At 39.2% G+C, this 17,388-nt stretch overlaps 1 protein-coding gene across 1 annotated transcript in view; it reads left to right on the top strand.

The window, feature by feature from the left end:
* The window catches only part of SERPINI1 (serpin family I member 1), a 79,960-nt gene that overhangs the window by 41,862 nt on the left and 20,710 nt on the right, over nt 1-17,388 (top strand). The window contains exons 2-5 of the mRNA XM_077826748.1: nt 6,407-6,674; nt 8,921-9,151; nt 12,168-12,362; nt 13,923-14,127. Coding sequence (XP_077682874.1) covers nt 6,425-6,674; nt 8,921-9,151; nt 12,168-12,362; nt 13,923-14,127 — 881 coding nt within the window. The 5' untranslated portion in view covers nt 6,407-6,424. The remainder of the gene's footprint in view (nt 1-6,406; nt 6,675-8,920; nt 9,152-12,167; nt 12,363-13,922; nt 14,128-17,388) is intronic.

Raw genomic sequence — 17,388 nt, 5'->3', positions numbered from 1 at the left:
TAATTGCGACTTTCTTTTTAAATAGTTTGACCACCCAAGATGAACCACAACAGATGGATACAGACCAATGGGGGAGTACAAGGAAAAAATGAAACAATATTGGGCAATATGATAAGTTCACGGTATAAGACCGGGGCCTAAATCTGTAACCAAAAGATTCGCTAGTTCCAGAAAATACTGATCCATATTTTTTTAAAATGGATGGCAGTATTTTCCTTGGTAATGTGGGAGGACAACAGAAAAGTGAGAGGGAGAATGTTCAGAGCTGTCGTGTGTAAATTGCTTTGCCATGTTGGAGCCAATAAACAATGGATGTTATAGTCTGACGGATCTTTTTGCTGTATAATTAGGAGAGGTTTTGCTTTAACAGTTAGTTCAACAGCACAAATTTCTGCATCACTATATTTTGACAGTGAGCCTATGAGGCCTGATGTTGAAAGGACGGGATTATAAATATCCAGACTCTTCTGGGTTTTATTTCCAGCTCTTCCATGGGTTTGCTATGTTGCCATATGCAACTTAACGTTTCTCATTCTGTGTGTACCCATTATGTGTGTTCAGATTGGATGCTTATTTTTATTTTAAAATATTTGTTTAGAGCCATACATTTTAACATATCTTGCAAACCATAGATTAGATATGTCTCTTGTCCCAAAGGGTTTGGAATCCGTGCTTGATCGTAGGGGGAACTGAACAGCTGTTCAGAACTTTACAGGATCAGGCCCTAATTTAATTAGCACTTTTTCTGTACATCAGTTGCTTAGAAATGTGTGGGCTCATAAAACTAGAGTTGTAGTTTATGCTGAGAGTCACCTGATGACATTCTTAAACATAGTAAGCATAGCCAGAAGTGTTTCTATTTCATGAAAAAATTTGAGGTTTCAGAATTTGTTTTCATTCCAGCATGGAACGAAAGCAAGGCCGTTCAATGTTCTTCATCTTAAAAACCCAACAGACAAAGACATCTACCCCAAAACAGTCAATAGCCTCTTGGTTAAGACACTCACCAAGTATCTGGGAGATCCAGTTTCAAATCAGACACCTCACAGGTGAGTGCCCTAATCACTAGGCTATTGGCTTTTCTGGGGTAGGGGTCCTCTCCATTTTTGTTTGAAAGTTTTTAGCTCTGCAATCAACTTGGTGAAAAAGAACTTTAATTTCACATAAGTATACACAGTAACTTCAGAAACTAAATTATTCTTGGTTTTTAAACACTCTTTATTCTATTTAACCTTTTCTTTTCCTTTTAATCTTTTTTGCAGCTAATACAGTACCACTTAATTGGAGATTTGAGGCCTCTGCTAATGCAGAGACTGATAGGATCTAGTATCACCTAATGCTGATGGCTCAAAGGAAAAGATGTATCTGAAAAGGCCAGTGATACTCATGAGAATTATCTAATTTTCCAGGCATAAATTAGAGCATTTTAAGTGAAGGAAATGAAGCTGAAATTATATTTGTGTATACAGTACAGTTAATTCTGGACTGCCTTGTAATTCAGTGTAAATCCAATCCAGCAAGGTGCTGAGTGTCCTCCACTCCTGTTCAAATCAGTGAGTGTTGAGAATGTATTGCTCCGTGTAGAGGTACTCCTCAGTTCAGTGGATTAGACCCTTTGCAAAAAAGCACTGGGATAGCCTAATACCAAAGAGGAGTATAGCCTGAAGCAAAGAATAAGAGAGCTGATGGTATAAGAGCAATCCCAGTTATGTGGTTGTAGTGATAAGTCAGATCCTCAGGTGGTGTGTAAATCAATGTAATTATGCGGATTTACACTGCCTGATGATGTCGCCACAAATTTCAGGTTGAACAGATAAGAGAACTTGAAAAATGGTAAATTTGTGTCATAGTGCCTGACAAGCGATGCCAGCAGAAATTTTCAGAGCCGTCTGGCTGGTTGTGCAAAGCTTTATCGACTGATCTGTGAAACATGAAATTAACATTCAGTACTTTAGGCAGTGCTCTTGTTCACCATTGTTTTTAAAGGCATATCTGTGAGAAATATTACTTAGTGTTATAGTTCTGGCCTGCTAACATGTGAAACCCCAATTCAACAAAGCAGTTAAGCACATGATTAATTTTAAACTTTGATGTCAATGGGCCATACGCACAAGCTTCAAGTTAAGCATGTACGTAAGTGTTTTACCTGAATTGAAGTGCTTACCTGAATTGAGACCTGAATCAGTTTGCAATCTGTTATCTTTCTTCAGTTTTAAACTTCATTATTTCTCAAAATTTTGTGTGTCAGGATGTGGGTAAAAAAGCAAATCTCCATATCCAAATTGTGAAGGGGGAAAAAACTAACTATCCGTTAAAAGGTCTCTGACCACTAAAAGGAAAGGTAGCATTGAACAAGTATAAAACTAACTAGAACTAAATAAGTTCATGGAGGATAGGTCCATCAGTGGGCATTAGCCATATGCAAGGATGGTGTCCCTAGCCTCTGTTTGCCAGAAGCTGGGAATGGGCGACAGGATGGATCCCTTGATGTTTATTTGTTCTGTTCATTTCCTCTGAAGTATCTGCCATTAGCCACTGTTGGAAGACAGGATCCTGGGTTAGATGGACCTTTGGTCTGATCCAGTATGGCTGTTCTTATGATAGCCTTTTCACTTATTAAATTAAATATAGTCATCCAGTTTTTGCTTTAATATATTGATACCGCTTGACTCTAAATATAAGTAAGGAAGCATTTTATCTACCAGAGAACTAAATGAAACTGCACTGTTTTCTTTTCAGGTAACTTAATGGCCATGAATCGCTGTTCTTCATTTACAAAATAATAATTATTATGCTCTGATTAGCAAAACAACTAAAATATATTTTAAAAGTTTAAGATCTGAGGTGTGTGTGATTTTTGTGCAACGAAAAGGGGTGGTGTTGGGCATGTGTGTGTTGCATAAACCTGATTAAAAATATTAGCATTTAAATGGTTCAAACTAGCTATTGAAGTTTTCTCTCTAGAAGATGTGTGCATCTCCCTTTCTGCTATTGTTATAGCCTATCTTGCTGTAGCACATACGGCAGACTGTTGATCAGAGTGCTGAATAGCTATCTTCACAACCAGAAGTAATTGGAAAGCTTTTTTGAAATGACAGAGAAGATGATGCAATGTGCATCAAACTAATTACCCCTTTCAGTTTTCAAAGCAAGCTGGCATGAGTTAAAACTACAGCCTTGATGTGGCAAAGCACTTAAATACATGCTTAAGTCCACCCCCATTCAGCAGAGCATATGACGTTTTTATTTAAATCATTATATGCTCTTTCCCAAAATTTGGGGGCAAGCTCAGAAAAGCAGTGTGTTGCTTTGGAGAAGAACAATGGATGTCTGTTTTAAGGCTTTGGACTGGGATTCAGGAGATCCGGGTTAAATTCCTGGCTCTGCAGACTTCCTGTATGACTTTGGACAAGTCACTTAATCTCTCTGTGCATCAGTTCACCATCTGTAAATGGAAGATCATACTGCCTTCCTCCCATTCTTTGTCTCTCCTGGCTGTTTAGCTTATAAATTCTTCACGGTAGGAGAGTGTCTCTTACTAAATGTTTGTACGACGCCTTGCAAAATGGGGCACTGCTGTTTGGAGTTTCTTGTAATAATATAGAATAGCACACACACACAGGCACTCATTGAGAAGGAAGTCTTAAATGTCCCAACTAGCAAAGACAGCCGTGTTCACCCTATTATGATTTATATGTTAAGTATGAAAAAGATTAAATTCCTCAAATTGCTGGGTAGCGAGCGGGCAGGTAAGAAATCCTTAGCGTCATTTAGGAAGGTAAGTGGGAAGCTAGTGACAGATAAAGTTATTAGTTTGGACCAGAATGAATTCATTGCATCAATGTTCTTGAAAGAAATAGTGAAGGTCATGCCTCAAAGACTGGGAGACATTTTCCTAAGGGAGACAAAGAAATGTTAGATGGTCTTATGATTATGCTAAAGTAGGTAGTCAAGCCATAAGCAACAGTCAAAGCTGACAGGCCCAGATGATTTGTTTTACATAAAGCAAAAACTAATGAAATAAAAATCTCCACTACAGGCTTTCTTGATGTCTTGATAAGAAGTGGGAAGATAATTGATCTACAAGGAGGGATAAGAGACATACAGTTAAATTCCGTTTTGGGGGAATTTATTGGAAACTATGGGCTGGGACAAGGTCCATACAAATATGTAAGCAAAAAAGAATATGGATCCATAAAACAATTCCTGGCTAATATGCATGAACTCCTTTAGTGCATCAATAAGGCCATATTTTTGTGAGTGTTGTGTAGACCCCGCAACAGTTAACAAGTTAAAGTGTTTTGGTTACTCACTGAAAAAGCAAAGCAAAAAACCTTATCTGTGACATATGTGGCTAAGGGTGAGGGAGATCACTAAATAATGGCTACATCAGAGTTGTAGCCAAAACATACACACATCTGATTAATTCTTATGTTTCCTCATCTGTGAAAAGAGGGTGGTAATGCTTAATTGCTTACCACTCTGGGGTGTTGAGTTTTAATTGGATAACACTTGTTTAGTGCTTTGAAGATAAAATGCACTATATAAATATTAAGTAATATTATGTTAAGGTTACTGACTTCAGGGTCCCTAGTGTCCTGAAATAGTTAAGCAAACTACTAATCAGAGTTGCCAGGCCCCACAAGAATCATGAAATTTAACACCCCCACCCCCTCAAGTAGAAAAGGAGTCCTTGTGGCACCTTAGAGACTAACCAATTTATTTGAGCATGAGCTTTCGTGAGCTACAGCTCACTTCATCAGATGCATACCGTGGAAACTGCAGCAGAGTCTGCTGCAGTTTCCACGGTATGCATCTGATGAAGTGAGCTGTAGCTCACGAAAGCTCATGCTCAAATAAATTGGTTAGTCTCTAAGGTGCCACAAGGACTCCTTTTCTTTTTGCGAATACAGACTAACACGGCTGTTACTCTGAAACCCCCTCAAGTGTTTTTATTTGCCTTCTGGCTTTGGAGACTTTTTGAGTCATGTTTCCAAGCTTTTCTCTGCAATTATGAGGGTTAGAAAGTTAAACTTCGTCAGTTTTTATTTAAAAAATAAATTCTCACATAACTCTAAGAGCTGAGGATTTAAGAAAAACATCATGAGACTCGTGATAAAATTGTAAAAGCTGGCAGCACTGTTGTTTGCTGACTCATTTTCAGCCAGGCCTGCAGTGCATTGACAGAGAGAGCTGACAACCAGAGCTTGTTCTGTTGAGTTCTTCTTTCCTCCGTTTGTGACATTTTCCACAAAGGATACTCCAGCCAAACACTGTATTAACTGACCCCACTACTAAAGTCCCCAGGTGGATGTTTACTCTGGCTGGAAAAGCTAACCCCTTCTTAGCTGGTTTGCTACCAACAAGGATCTTATTTCACTCAGTTGATACCCTTTTTTTCCCCACCAATCTTTTAAATTACTTTCCTTTCAAAGTCTCACTCTAGGAACTTGGCACATGCTTTGTGACCAAGCAGCCTCCCTAGTATGTTTCCATTGATCTGGGTATCTGTGGGCTCACCCAAAGCAGTTTCAATAGGAAATGGCATATCTTCATCAGATTTGGACATTGATTTCAGTGTAACTGGAGGGCAAAGAGAGAGCTCAGCAATGCACATGGACGGTCTGCCTTTTTTTGATCTCCCAACTAAAGAGCGGTTTCAGAGTAACAGCCGTGTTAGTCTGTATTCGCAAAAAGAAAAGGAGTACTTGTGGCACCTTAGAGACTAACCAATTTATTTGAGCATAAGCTTTCGTGAGCTACAGCTCACTTCATTGGATGCATACCGTGGAAGTTTCCACGGTATGCATCCAATGAAGTGAGCTGTAACTCACGAAAGCTCATGCTCAAATAAATTGGTTAGTCTCTAAGGTGCCACAAGTACTCCTTTTCTTTCAACTAAAGAGCAAGTTTCTTTGCAGAATTGCAGACACGCCTTAACACCACAGCCACTGCCTGACGTGCCACAATTTCAGCTAAATAAATAGGACCTTGACTCGGTGGACAAAGACAAAGCCTTGCACGTAACTTCATTTTTAATACACATACTATTGGCAAAATCCATTTGGAAGGGAAATTGTTGTAGACTTCAAAAACTATTTTGATTGTTCATCTGTGTTCATTTTTTTTTTTTAAACTGCAGGTGACTTTTGAAAGTAAAAGGACACAATAGAATAGATAAATATTGTAATTATCTATCTTAATGATCTTCTACAGAAATCTCTTTGGAATGCACATGTACTAGCTTTACCCCTTTCCCAATAAATAAGTTGCATGTTTAAATTCTCTATATTTTTTCAACCATGGTACAAAACAATATAATTAGCTTTACTGTGGTGTGTCGTCGCTCCCTCCAACCTCTTCTTAAATACAATTTACTCATCCTCTCTAAAATTTTATCTTGCAGACCTGAAACTCACAAGACATGTACTTCCTTGGACTGTTGTTTTTGCTGGTTTTGCAAAGTAAGGCCTTCAGCACAAATTTTCCTGATGAAACTATTGCAGAGTTTTCAGTGAACATTTATAAACAGCTGCGGGCCACTGGGGAAGATGAGAACATTCTATTCTCTCCTCTGAGCATTGCAATTGCCCTGGGGATGGTGGAGCTTGGAGCTCATGGGTCCACTTTGAAAGAAATTCGACATTCCCTGGGATATGACAGCTTGAAAAATGGTAAGGTCTTCCAATTGTGTTTCTCTATGTATTTTTGTTGTAAAGGAAGAGATGGAGCCTATTGAACAACCATGGAAATGTCAAGGGTTTGTTCATTGATTTGCTATTTAATCAGTAGGTTTAATGACATTCTGATTTATAATTTGAGCATGTTGAAGTATATTGTAGTGGACTCAGCATAGAACTGTAAACTCCTGGAATCTAATACCAGGCCTGACAGCGCTCAAGATTCAGGAGTCAAGTCACTTGAACTCTTCACTTCAGTTTCCATCTGTAAAATAATGATGACATCCACCTAAAAAGCCTCCAAATATCTTTGGGAATGATCGTTTTGTTAATACCTGTAAAGCAACTTGAAGACAAAAACAATAGAATTATAATATGGTATTCTTAAGGAGAAAGTCTGAAAACCTGTTCGTTGTTGCACTTGAAAAGTAGTAGAATTTCTTGAAGCTGTAATTTTATGTGATTTGTGTAACGTCTAATGCAAATATTTTTAGCATAACTATTTTGTGATTCCTTGATGGGACTAGATGATCAAATTTAGAATAATAGAAAAAAATCTTAGCAGCTGGTGTAATGGGGTAAATATTTAGCATCATTAGATAAGAAACTCCCATTTAAAATCTGTAACAGATGGGCAGATAATGCCTATTGTATGAACTAGTTGTTGTGAGTTGAAATATAGGGACAAGAAAACATAAACCTAGAAAAGTTTCTTATATTATACGTTATCCTTGTGTGTAAATATCTGTTGTTTTTAATAATACAGGATTAAACTCCACCCGCAGTTACATCTGTGTACTTTCAAAATTGTTGTGTGGACATACTTGAGGGCAAATTTGGTTCACAGGTAGTAGTGATGGTTGTTTGTAGTGAATCTGCTGGGCATTTCCACTTTACCGCATGTCTCTGAGTAAATGTAACTCACCCCATAACATGACTGTAGCTAGAGACCGTCACGTCAAAGGATCGTAATGGGAGGCACTGTACGTAGGTGTTTGCTTGAAAACCTGTGAGTGAAACTTCTGGCCTTTATTAAAATCCTCTGGACCTGGGGTCCTCTGAGAAGCAGCATTTTGAGGGCAGCCTAGAAAATAAGGTGGTGCTCTAGAGATATATGCATGTAATTCCACTGGCCCTGCAATAGCCCTTTTGCATAGTCCCCTACACAGATGATGCCTGCAGATTATATTTGCTGTCTAGTTCTACAATTTTGCCTCTAAGGGATTAAAAAGCAGACAAGTACACTCTGATATTTGAAAGTGTAGTCCAGTTAATGTAAGCAAGGCCATGCTTGGATCTCAGACACCTACTTTGTATACACTGCTATCAACTCCAATTTCAGCTTCATGTAGAGTGCACTGCAATAGCTATCTGCAAAGACCAACCAGAAGCTTCAGCTATTGTAGAAAGCAGCAGGTTGCTTGAATCTTTGTTCAGTACACATTAAACTCACTGCACTTGTTCTCCATATGCTTTATTGGCTTCTGTTTTGACTCCAGGAGCAATTCTGGTTGCTGGGATTTTTAATCTATGAAACCTGTTACTTTCAGAGTTCCTGGTTACCTAAGAGAGTGCTTTTCTCCTTTCCTGGGCAATGTCCTGACAACTGAAGTTAACTGAAGTAATTTTAAAGTCCCTAGACCGGAGTTCCACTGATGAGTTCTCAGTGGAGGGCTTTGGCATTGAAACTCATTCTTGCCCCCCGGGCCCAAAACTGTTAACATTTAGGACACAGTACAAGACCCATTGAGCATTTGGGAGGGAAATATGTGCAAGAATTTTTTTTTTCCTCAGGATAGATCAGAATGATTCATTATGATGTTGGGACAAATGAAAGCACTACAATTGTCAGGGTTGTGTGTGGGGTTGAGGAAATGGTTCGCTAATGCTACTTATTGTGGATAGTAAAAACCCAAACTAATCATTGCACAGTGGCCTTCACATCTTCAACGTGCACATTCAAGTCAGTGTAATGTAGTATAATATCTTAGTCACTGTGTGTGGTGGTTTTTTGTTTGTTTTGTTTTTATTAACCTCTGATTTGTTTACATTTTCTATGTCTGAGTCTTAAAAAAAAAAAAAAGATAAACAACTCTAAAATGTTAATGGATGTTCTGTACTTGAGGCTAAGATGCCATTATGAACTGGTAGTGTGGAGAATATGTAATATTTCTTTAGTATGTTTGCCTCACTAAGGAAAACAAACTACTTTTTAATGGGTTTTTTTATTTTATTTTCAGGTGAAGAATTGTCATTCTTGAAGGACCTTTCTGATATGGCAACTACTGAGGAAAGCCAGTATGTGATGACAATTGCCAACTCCCTCTATGTTCAGAATGGATTTCACATCAGTGACAAATTTTTGCAATTGCTGAAAAAATACTTTAAAGCTGAAGTAGAAAATGTAGACTTTAGTCAAAGTGCAGCTGTAGCTAACCACATCAATAAGTGGGTTGAGAATCATACAAATAGTAAGTCCCTGTGGTTCTCTTATTTCTCTCTTAATGTAAATGTTTGTGGTTGTATCGTGCTGAAGTAGGTCAGTACTGGTTGACCTTTGTCTTGTCTGTCATCTTCTCTCTCACTTAAGATTAAGAAATCTTCTCTCTCAGCGAGAATTCTAGCATCGGTTCTTAATACAATTATAATTTTTTTTCCTGTACTGTGATAGTCCTTTCAAAAATCAGCTCTGAGCAACTGTCATTTGCTCTTCTACGTATAAGAAAATAACTGTAGTATCTATTGGTAAATAATGACACTTGACTAGCAACCACTCTGATTTGAGTCTCTGTTTTCTATTTAATATAAATGTATTTATTAATGAAAATTAATTTTTTTCATGCTTTCTTTCTAAACTGTTGGTTACTACATAAAAAATGTTTAAAGGCGTTACTGGCCTGAGCTTAGTAATGACTTAAAATGAGAATTGTGGGTGCTCATTACCTCTCAGGATCAGGCCCAAATATATTAAGGAATATAAAGTCAGTTTTGGTAGACATGTGCAGATCCAATGACAAAGTCTTGACACATGCAGCCCCTGTTGACTTCAGTGGAAGCCATATCAGTGTAGCCAAAGACAGAATTTGACCATTGATAAGACTATCACTACTAAGGTGAACAGAGATCTCTAGTAGGATAAAACAGTAAAGGCAAAACTAAAAAAGTAAATGTATTTGCTCAGATCTGCTGTTGAATTCTGATCATTGCCTGTGTGGTGCTTCCATTGATTGTTTGGTTCCATACATACTTGGAGAGCAAATAGAAGCAGCGTGTGTCCCAATTTGTGGATCAGAGAATAATTTTGTTCTAATTCTTTTTCCACCATATGTCTCTTAAATTCAATTTGTGATGTTAATATTTTAACAATAGAGGCCAGATTCTGTCCTCAGTTGCAATACTGTAAGTCTAAAGACTCAGAATCTTTCTAGGAATTTCTGCCACATACACATCCTCATGATACTTGAGAATCTAGCTGTAGAGCTGTAATGGGAAGAAATGCTTTATTTAATACGTAAATTTGTGGCTCAAATGGGAAAAGTACTCAATGTTAAGGCTCTTGCTCTAGTTTGAATTCATCCTGTTTTGCCAGGGTATCAGGGAATGTGTCGCACTTTGGAGGTAAAATCCTGCCTTGCTGTTTGGAGACACAGAAATGGAGGAGACAAAGTAGCACCAGCAGGCAATAGGTCACATCATGCTGGCGTAGGTGAATGTACAGTTGGGTGCACCTTTGTGTTTTTAGAAGGTGCAGTATAAGTACCGTCTAATGCCTGCTGCACGAGCATGCTTTGTGCTGACCAAGCTGGCAGTCTGCAATCCATTGGGGCAATGATGCACTGACAGGCAGTAGGGGTCCCTCAGCTTAATATGTTGGTAGCACCAGAGCTCATTCTTGCCTGGCTGCTGTCAAGGGAGGAGATGACCCTCTTCCCTTGTTAGCACAACAGTGCCACAGAGGTGGTCAGGATTTCATCCATGGCTTGTTAAACACACTCCTCTCAAAGCTTTGAGGAATATGCGCTCAACGAGGTGCAAAATAAATGAGACATAACTGTCTTAGGTTTCTATATAGTGTGGAATATTCTTAATATACAATAACGCGTGTTACCAAGAACTGTTTGGAAAATATCACTGAAAATGAAATTTCGAACAGAGGAAGGAAAGACTTCTGATTACTTCTCCTCCTCCTCCTCCTCCTCCTCCTGTATTCAAACAAGCTTTCATGTTGGAACTGAGTGAGCGTGCTTGTGTGTTCTCTTGACTGTGGTAAACTTACTGCCTCAAGGGACATTGCCCTGAATAAACTGAAGTATAAACAAAAACAGTCACTCCCAAGACAGCATGAACCAGATTCTGCCCTCTGATCCACAAATGTGATACCAATTGGCTGCTCTGTGGAGCTCTGCAAATGCATCCAGAGGCAGAATTTGACTCTAAACACACTCGCGGCACAAATCAAATTGAGAAGTAATAAATAACCGATAGAGTGCTTTTATTTTTTTAACCCATTATATAGCATGTCGGTCACAAATGGGAGTAAGGAATCCATCTGGGATGATTTATTAAATGCAGTGACTAGATTTGTCATTATTCTTAGAGTTATAAAATCAAAATTATTTTACTGAAAACAAGCTGTATCCAATCAGGTAACAGACAATGCACTCTGATTGGAATAATTTATTTAGGAGTGTGAGCATAGCAGCTGCTATGCTCAGCTAACAAGCCTCTCATGACTACAACAGATGTAAGATGTCTTTTCTCCTTTCCTTTCCATGAGCAAATGTCCGTGAATCAAATGCTGAGGGCTTCGTCTCTTTAACAGTCCTCATCTTGGAGACAGTGGGCCTTCGCCTGAGTGAAAACTGAGTACCTGACCCACTCTCAGGGCCGTAACCAAGGCAGGGCAACTTCCCAGGGTGCAAAGCCACGGGGACAGAAAAATTACTGGGGGGAGCAGGGGGAGAGGATGAAACAGTAAGGGGCTCAAATATGCTTGCTCACTCCAGGCACTAAAATGCCTGGTGACGGCGCTGCCCACTCATTGCTATTAAAGGCCCCAATCAGTGGGACTCCTTATGTTCTTAAAGTTAAGCACATCTTTAGGGGCTTCTTCAGATTAGAGCCCAAGTCCATAAAAGTTGATCCCCTAGGAGGAAAATAGTGAACTGTACTGTAACACCGGTAGAAACTTTCTTTATTTGACCTACATTTCCTCAAGGTTTCAATGTGGGTTATATTTTAAAAGTGATGCTCAGAAACAAGTGACTGGTAACCACTTGAAGGAAGGATTTACATACCAACACCATGATTTAGGTTTTGAAAATGCTGGAAATTTAATTTGGAATTTAATGTGAAAATCTGAATTGGAAATTATATGTTAGTGCTATTTTTTATTTTCTTTCTTTTTGCGAGCTGGATGAGCTTTGATTGAATATTCAATTTTACGTGCAGTTTGAAGCACTCCTTCTTTTCCTGTCTCTCTGACAGACATGATCAAAGATTTTGCCTCATCAAGGGATTTCAGTGCTCTAACTCATTTGGCCCTCGTCAATGCAATCTACTTCAAGGGAAACTGGAAGTCGCAATTCAGACCTGAAAACACAAGGACTTTCTCTTTCACTAAAGATGATGAAAGTGAAGTGCAGATTCCAATGATGTACCAGCAGGGAGAATTTTATTATGGTAAGCTGGGACCTGGACAGCTGACTTAATTAGTGCAGATAACGCTAACTCATTGTAGCGATAATATGACACTATGTATTCAGCCATGCACAATTCTGCACTTGTATGTATATGATTGACAAACTATATGCAGTTACCTGATTGACATTCCCTTGTTGGGTATTTCTTCACACACATGGTCAGTTACATGTTGCATTGACAGAATTAATTTTTTATTTTGTTTTTTAATTTCAACAGGTAATATTGAAGCTTATTTTTAAGCATTTTTTCTTTTTTATCAATTTAAATTTTCAGTTGCAGGAAATTACAATGGGGGTAAATAATTAATGATGGTAGACATTGAGTGTCAATAAGTTTAAGCTTTATAATTGTTAAAACAGAAATAGTTAACATCACATGTAAAATATACAAAGTAAAAAACCTTAAATCAAACTTTACTGAGTTCTCAAGCAGCAATTTTCTTTCTTCATCCTTAATTCTGTAAATTTCAGTTCTAGCCACTTTAAAATTATGAAATGTTTGATTTTGAAGTTTGATTTTTCTCATGTTCTGATGAAAGGTGTCATCTCTTATCCTATTCAAAAGCAGTTGTGAAAGTTACTAGGGAAATTGAATTTTTTGTTCCACTTATTTACTGCTTCAGTTTTCTAAAATATAATTGTACATGCATGTCTTGTGCTCTGGATACCTATTTAATAAATTATAATGAGTAAAGGATGGCTTATAAATATATCTACCTCACTGAAAAAAGGGGTGCCCAGAAGGATAACAAATCTGGGTTCTGCAGACCAAGCAGGGAGCAAGTTAAGGAATCATTTTTCTCCACATGAGGATGTAACTACACTTGGAGAGAGAAAATGCTAAACAAGTAAATGTGAGCAGTGTATAGCTGAATTGTTTTGATGATGACATTAAGGTAATAAGAGGAGGATTGGTCAAGTGATAAGTGGTATCGAAAGCTGAGATTTATGTTCAGTTTTACTGGCACGTTTTTTTTTTCTGAATCATTTTCTAACATAGTTGGGGAATCTCCTTTTCTAAATACTATGTATTGTCTTAGAAATACAAATACAATTACAAACTTTTTAATTGAACATCACAAGGAATCACGTATCAAGAAAGACTTAATAATTGAGACAAAGATTAAAATTTTCAAAAGCGCCTTTAAGTTACATCTACACTACAAATGTCTGCCAGCATAATTACGTACGTTAGTTATCTGACCCAGATAATTATGCCAGCACAAATCTGTAGTGTAGGCCTGGCTTAAGCCTCATTTTAAAATATAATTTAGGCATTTGGGAGCCTAAGTCTCATTGAGTCAGTGGGACTTAGGTTCCCAGTTTCCTTAGGTTCTTTGAAAAATGTTACCCAAGATGAGGTTAGTAATTTAAGGTGTGGTGTTTTGCCTTCTTCTGAATACAGTGTACATATTTGTTATGTTTAATTTACATCTGACAGTTTACTAGTGTTGCATAGTGTTCATTTTCCCCCAGTTTGTTTAGTAAAGACAAAGTTTAAAGGAAATGCTTATGGTGGAATTATATTCCTTTTTTGTAGGGGAGTTCAGCGATGGCTCCAATGAAGCAGGCGGTATCTATCAAGTTCTGGAAATACCATACGAAGGCGATGAGATAAGTATGATGATCGTTCTTTCCAGACAGGAAGTTCCACTAGTCACACTGGAGCCCTTGGTCAAAGCCCAGTTGATTGAGGAATGGGCTAACTCTGTGAAAAAACAAAAAGTGGAGGTATATCTACCAAGGTGAGGCTATATTTCCAAGTACGCATTTTTTAACGGGGTGCATTTATGTGCTTTGCCTACTATGTCATTATATGACTGTACAGGGTAGCAGAGACATATTGGCGCAGCAGCAATTGCTTTTAATCATCACAACAGCGTTTTCTGTTTTCAGGACAGTTTGAGATTTGTCATGTGCTCTGCAGGGGGGTGGGGTTTAGAAAACAGATGTGAAATTTCTAGGCAGTGAGAGAACAGGGAGGGAATCCTTGGAGATTTCCCATAAAATTACATCCAAGAGGCCATTTTATTTTGATGTAAGATGATCCAAATTGAAACCTTTCTTCTTGTCAGCGCTGATTTTAAGGTTAAAAGATTGATTTACACTGGTTACTTGGAGCAATGACAGATCCGTTCCATCGGATACAAACCTCTTGTCAGGCTTTTCTGTAGCCATCTGTTGCAGTAGTGACCCTTACAAACTTGCCAGTTACCTTTTGGATAAGGAAGTATTTGCAGTTATATAACCTTAGCATTTGTAATATGCAAGGTTATTCTGTAATAAGCACAGGAACATAAAGGAATCCCTCCAGATTTGTTTTCCTTTTGGGCCTGATGCAAAGTCCACTTATGTGTATTGACTTGATATTATATCAAACCATTGCATCTATTTTCCTTAGGTGACAGTGGCAGCTTTTCAGTGTACAGCAAGAACTTCCCTCAGTGATGTATGCAGTTTTTGAAAAGATGCTCTTTAATCATCTTAATTTCTAAATTTAGACTAGCTGAAATTTCATTATCTAAGAATATAACTGTGCTTCTCATTTATTGTTTTATGTAAGGCTTCTTTAGGCCACTCTACAAACTGAACAGCTGGGGGGGGAGTGGCAGAGGAATGGTTTGAAAACAGGGAACAGGTGGTGGCAGAGGACATCTGAAGTGCATTATGGTCCAGTGGTTTTAAGGAACTGTTAGCTTTGCCACCATTCTGTTGCTGCAGAGCAAAGACATAAAATGGTAGTTACTGCTCTTTATTTCAGTAATGTTTAATTGAAATCGTGTACGTATAACCCAAGGGCCTCTTTGTGCTAAGAAGGGATAATTTATAACTGTTTTCTTTTAAACGAATAAAACTCTCTTAACCTAACCCTTGTATCCATGTGAAGGTCCTTTTCAAGAAGGTACCTTGCAGCCATGGGTCCATGCTATGGATTGTAGAGCAAATCCAGAGTTATAGGGCTAGATGAAGGCAAGCCAGGGCCCTAGGCACATCATACCACCCCATTCTGGTCCTGTCTCAAGCCATGCCTCCTCCCCACCACCACCACTTGGAGTGGCAGAGGCTGGGAAACCCCTCCAAGAAAGGCAAAAGCATTAGTTTGGGGTCTCCATCTCCCCCAACTCCCGAGAGCAGCACAAGTAGCCACTTCTTCCACCACCACCCTTGCCCCCTGCACTCTGGAGAGGCACCAGGGGGGTTTGCACAGCAGCCAGCATGTGTCTACTTGGGCTGGGCCCACTACACTGTTCTTCAGCTGGGGTGGTGTTGGCAGGACCCTCCAGAGCAATGCCCCCATTGAGATGCATGAGGCAGTTCACCCATCTCAGAACTACTGTTCCAGGTTGTCTGCAGACTCAGGCAGGTGTCATTGCATCTGTTACAGTCCTATCACATTTTTTTAAAGCTGCTCTTTGCAACCATAAGTGCTAGAAACTTTGATAGAGTCTCTGCTTTTTTTTTATGTTCCCTCTAATTTTTCCATCCCTCTGCGGGATAAATTTTGTTATGCGCACTGAGGTATGTGCGGATGTGCTCCACCAGTAGAAACAAACCTAGATATAGTTATATATTTTTAAAAAGTTAAATAGGGACAATTACTTCAGCCAGGACAGAGAATATATGTGCATTGCAGGAAGTACCAAGACATAACAACAACAATAATACAAGTATGTGTTGGGAGGTGAGTGTGACACAGAGATGGGGGGGGAGTGTGCGCGAATGCGTGCGTACGTGCTGGCTGCTGAGAGAGTTTCTGAGACGCCCTGTGCTGTCTCTTTAAGGCACTCATTGAAAGCTCTCCTGCTCTGATCTGAGTCATGTTGTCTCCCCTCCCCCGCTCTGCTGAGATGGGGTACATGAGCAGGGAGGGAGAGGGGGAGAGAAAGTGAGACTGTGTGTGCACGTCAGAGACACACAGACATACAGAGAGACTGTGACTCCGTAAGCTGGATGCTGGGAAAATCTCAGAAACAATGCACTGTCTCTTTAAGAAAGTCACTCACCATTCCTTGCAGCAGCTCCAAGTCTTGAGTCAGGCTGTGTCCCCTGCCTTTCCCCTGCTCTGCAGAGATGGAGTGCAGGGGGAGGAGGGACACTGACATCGGCACCCTCCTCTGCCCCTGCACAGCCAGCAGGAGAGTCCCAGGAGCAGCTACAGGACAGAGCAACGTTGCAGCCGGGGCACCTGAACACATGCACAGCACTTAAATCTCTCCTGCGCAGCCACTCAAGCGCGCAGCTTATAGGGAACACAGGACTCTCTAATGTCACGTGATTCCAGGAGTCAGAATCCTAAGCATGCGCCTATAGTGGGTAGGCTTTAATCCAGTCCTGCTGGGTTATGCATACTTCCCCACTCCTATTGTTCCTCTTCCTCAAACCAACAGCTCCTCTTCTGCTAGTCTTCATGCCCCGTCACGTGGAGGAGCCCATCCCAACCAGCTGGGAAACACAGATCTACTACTCCCAATGACAGGTTTCAGAGTAACAGCCATGTTTTCGTGTCACGAAAGCTTATGCTCAAATAAATTGGTTAGTCTCTAAGGTGCCACAAGTACTCCTTTTCTTTTTACTACTCCCAATGTAACCTCAGTTTGCACCTTCCATCCAGCAATCTTTAAGCATTTTGTACACGTTAATGAATTTGGATAAAATTGGGTGCCATTAATCTCCCTCTGTATTTTCAGATTATTAAAAAAACTAGTGTGGGCTTGAAATTCAACATAGAGATACTGTAATTCCCTTATTAAATTGCAGAGATTAACTGTGCACTCCCAGCATGCTAGATTTCCATTAGGATTCAGAGGTGATCTGCAGAATTTTATCTGTGCACTAAATAAACACTTCATAAATATTTTATGCTCTCACTGAAAAGGCATGTTATGAAATGTGGCCTGCAGACTCTGTCCACTGAGAAATTGAAAGCAGCAGTGGAATAGAATTAAATTTTCATACCCCTGAAAGAAACTATCCAATTATAAAGTGAACATTTTTTAAATTTATAC

The sequence above is a fragment of the Eretmochelys imbricata genome, chromosome 9 (assembly GCF_965152235.1).
Source record: "Eretmochelys imbricata isolate rEreImb1 chromosome 9, rEreImb1.hap1, whole genome shotgun sequence".
Taxonomy (NCBI): domain Eukaryota; kingdom Metazoa; phylum Chordata; order Testudines; family Cheloniidae; genus Eretmochelys; species Eretmochelys imbricata.
The sequence above is the reverse complement of the archived record's forward strand: the minus strand, read 5'-3'. Positions and strand labels throughout refer to the sequence as shown.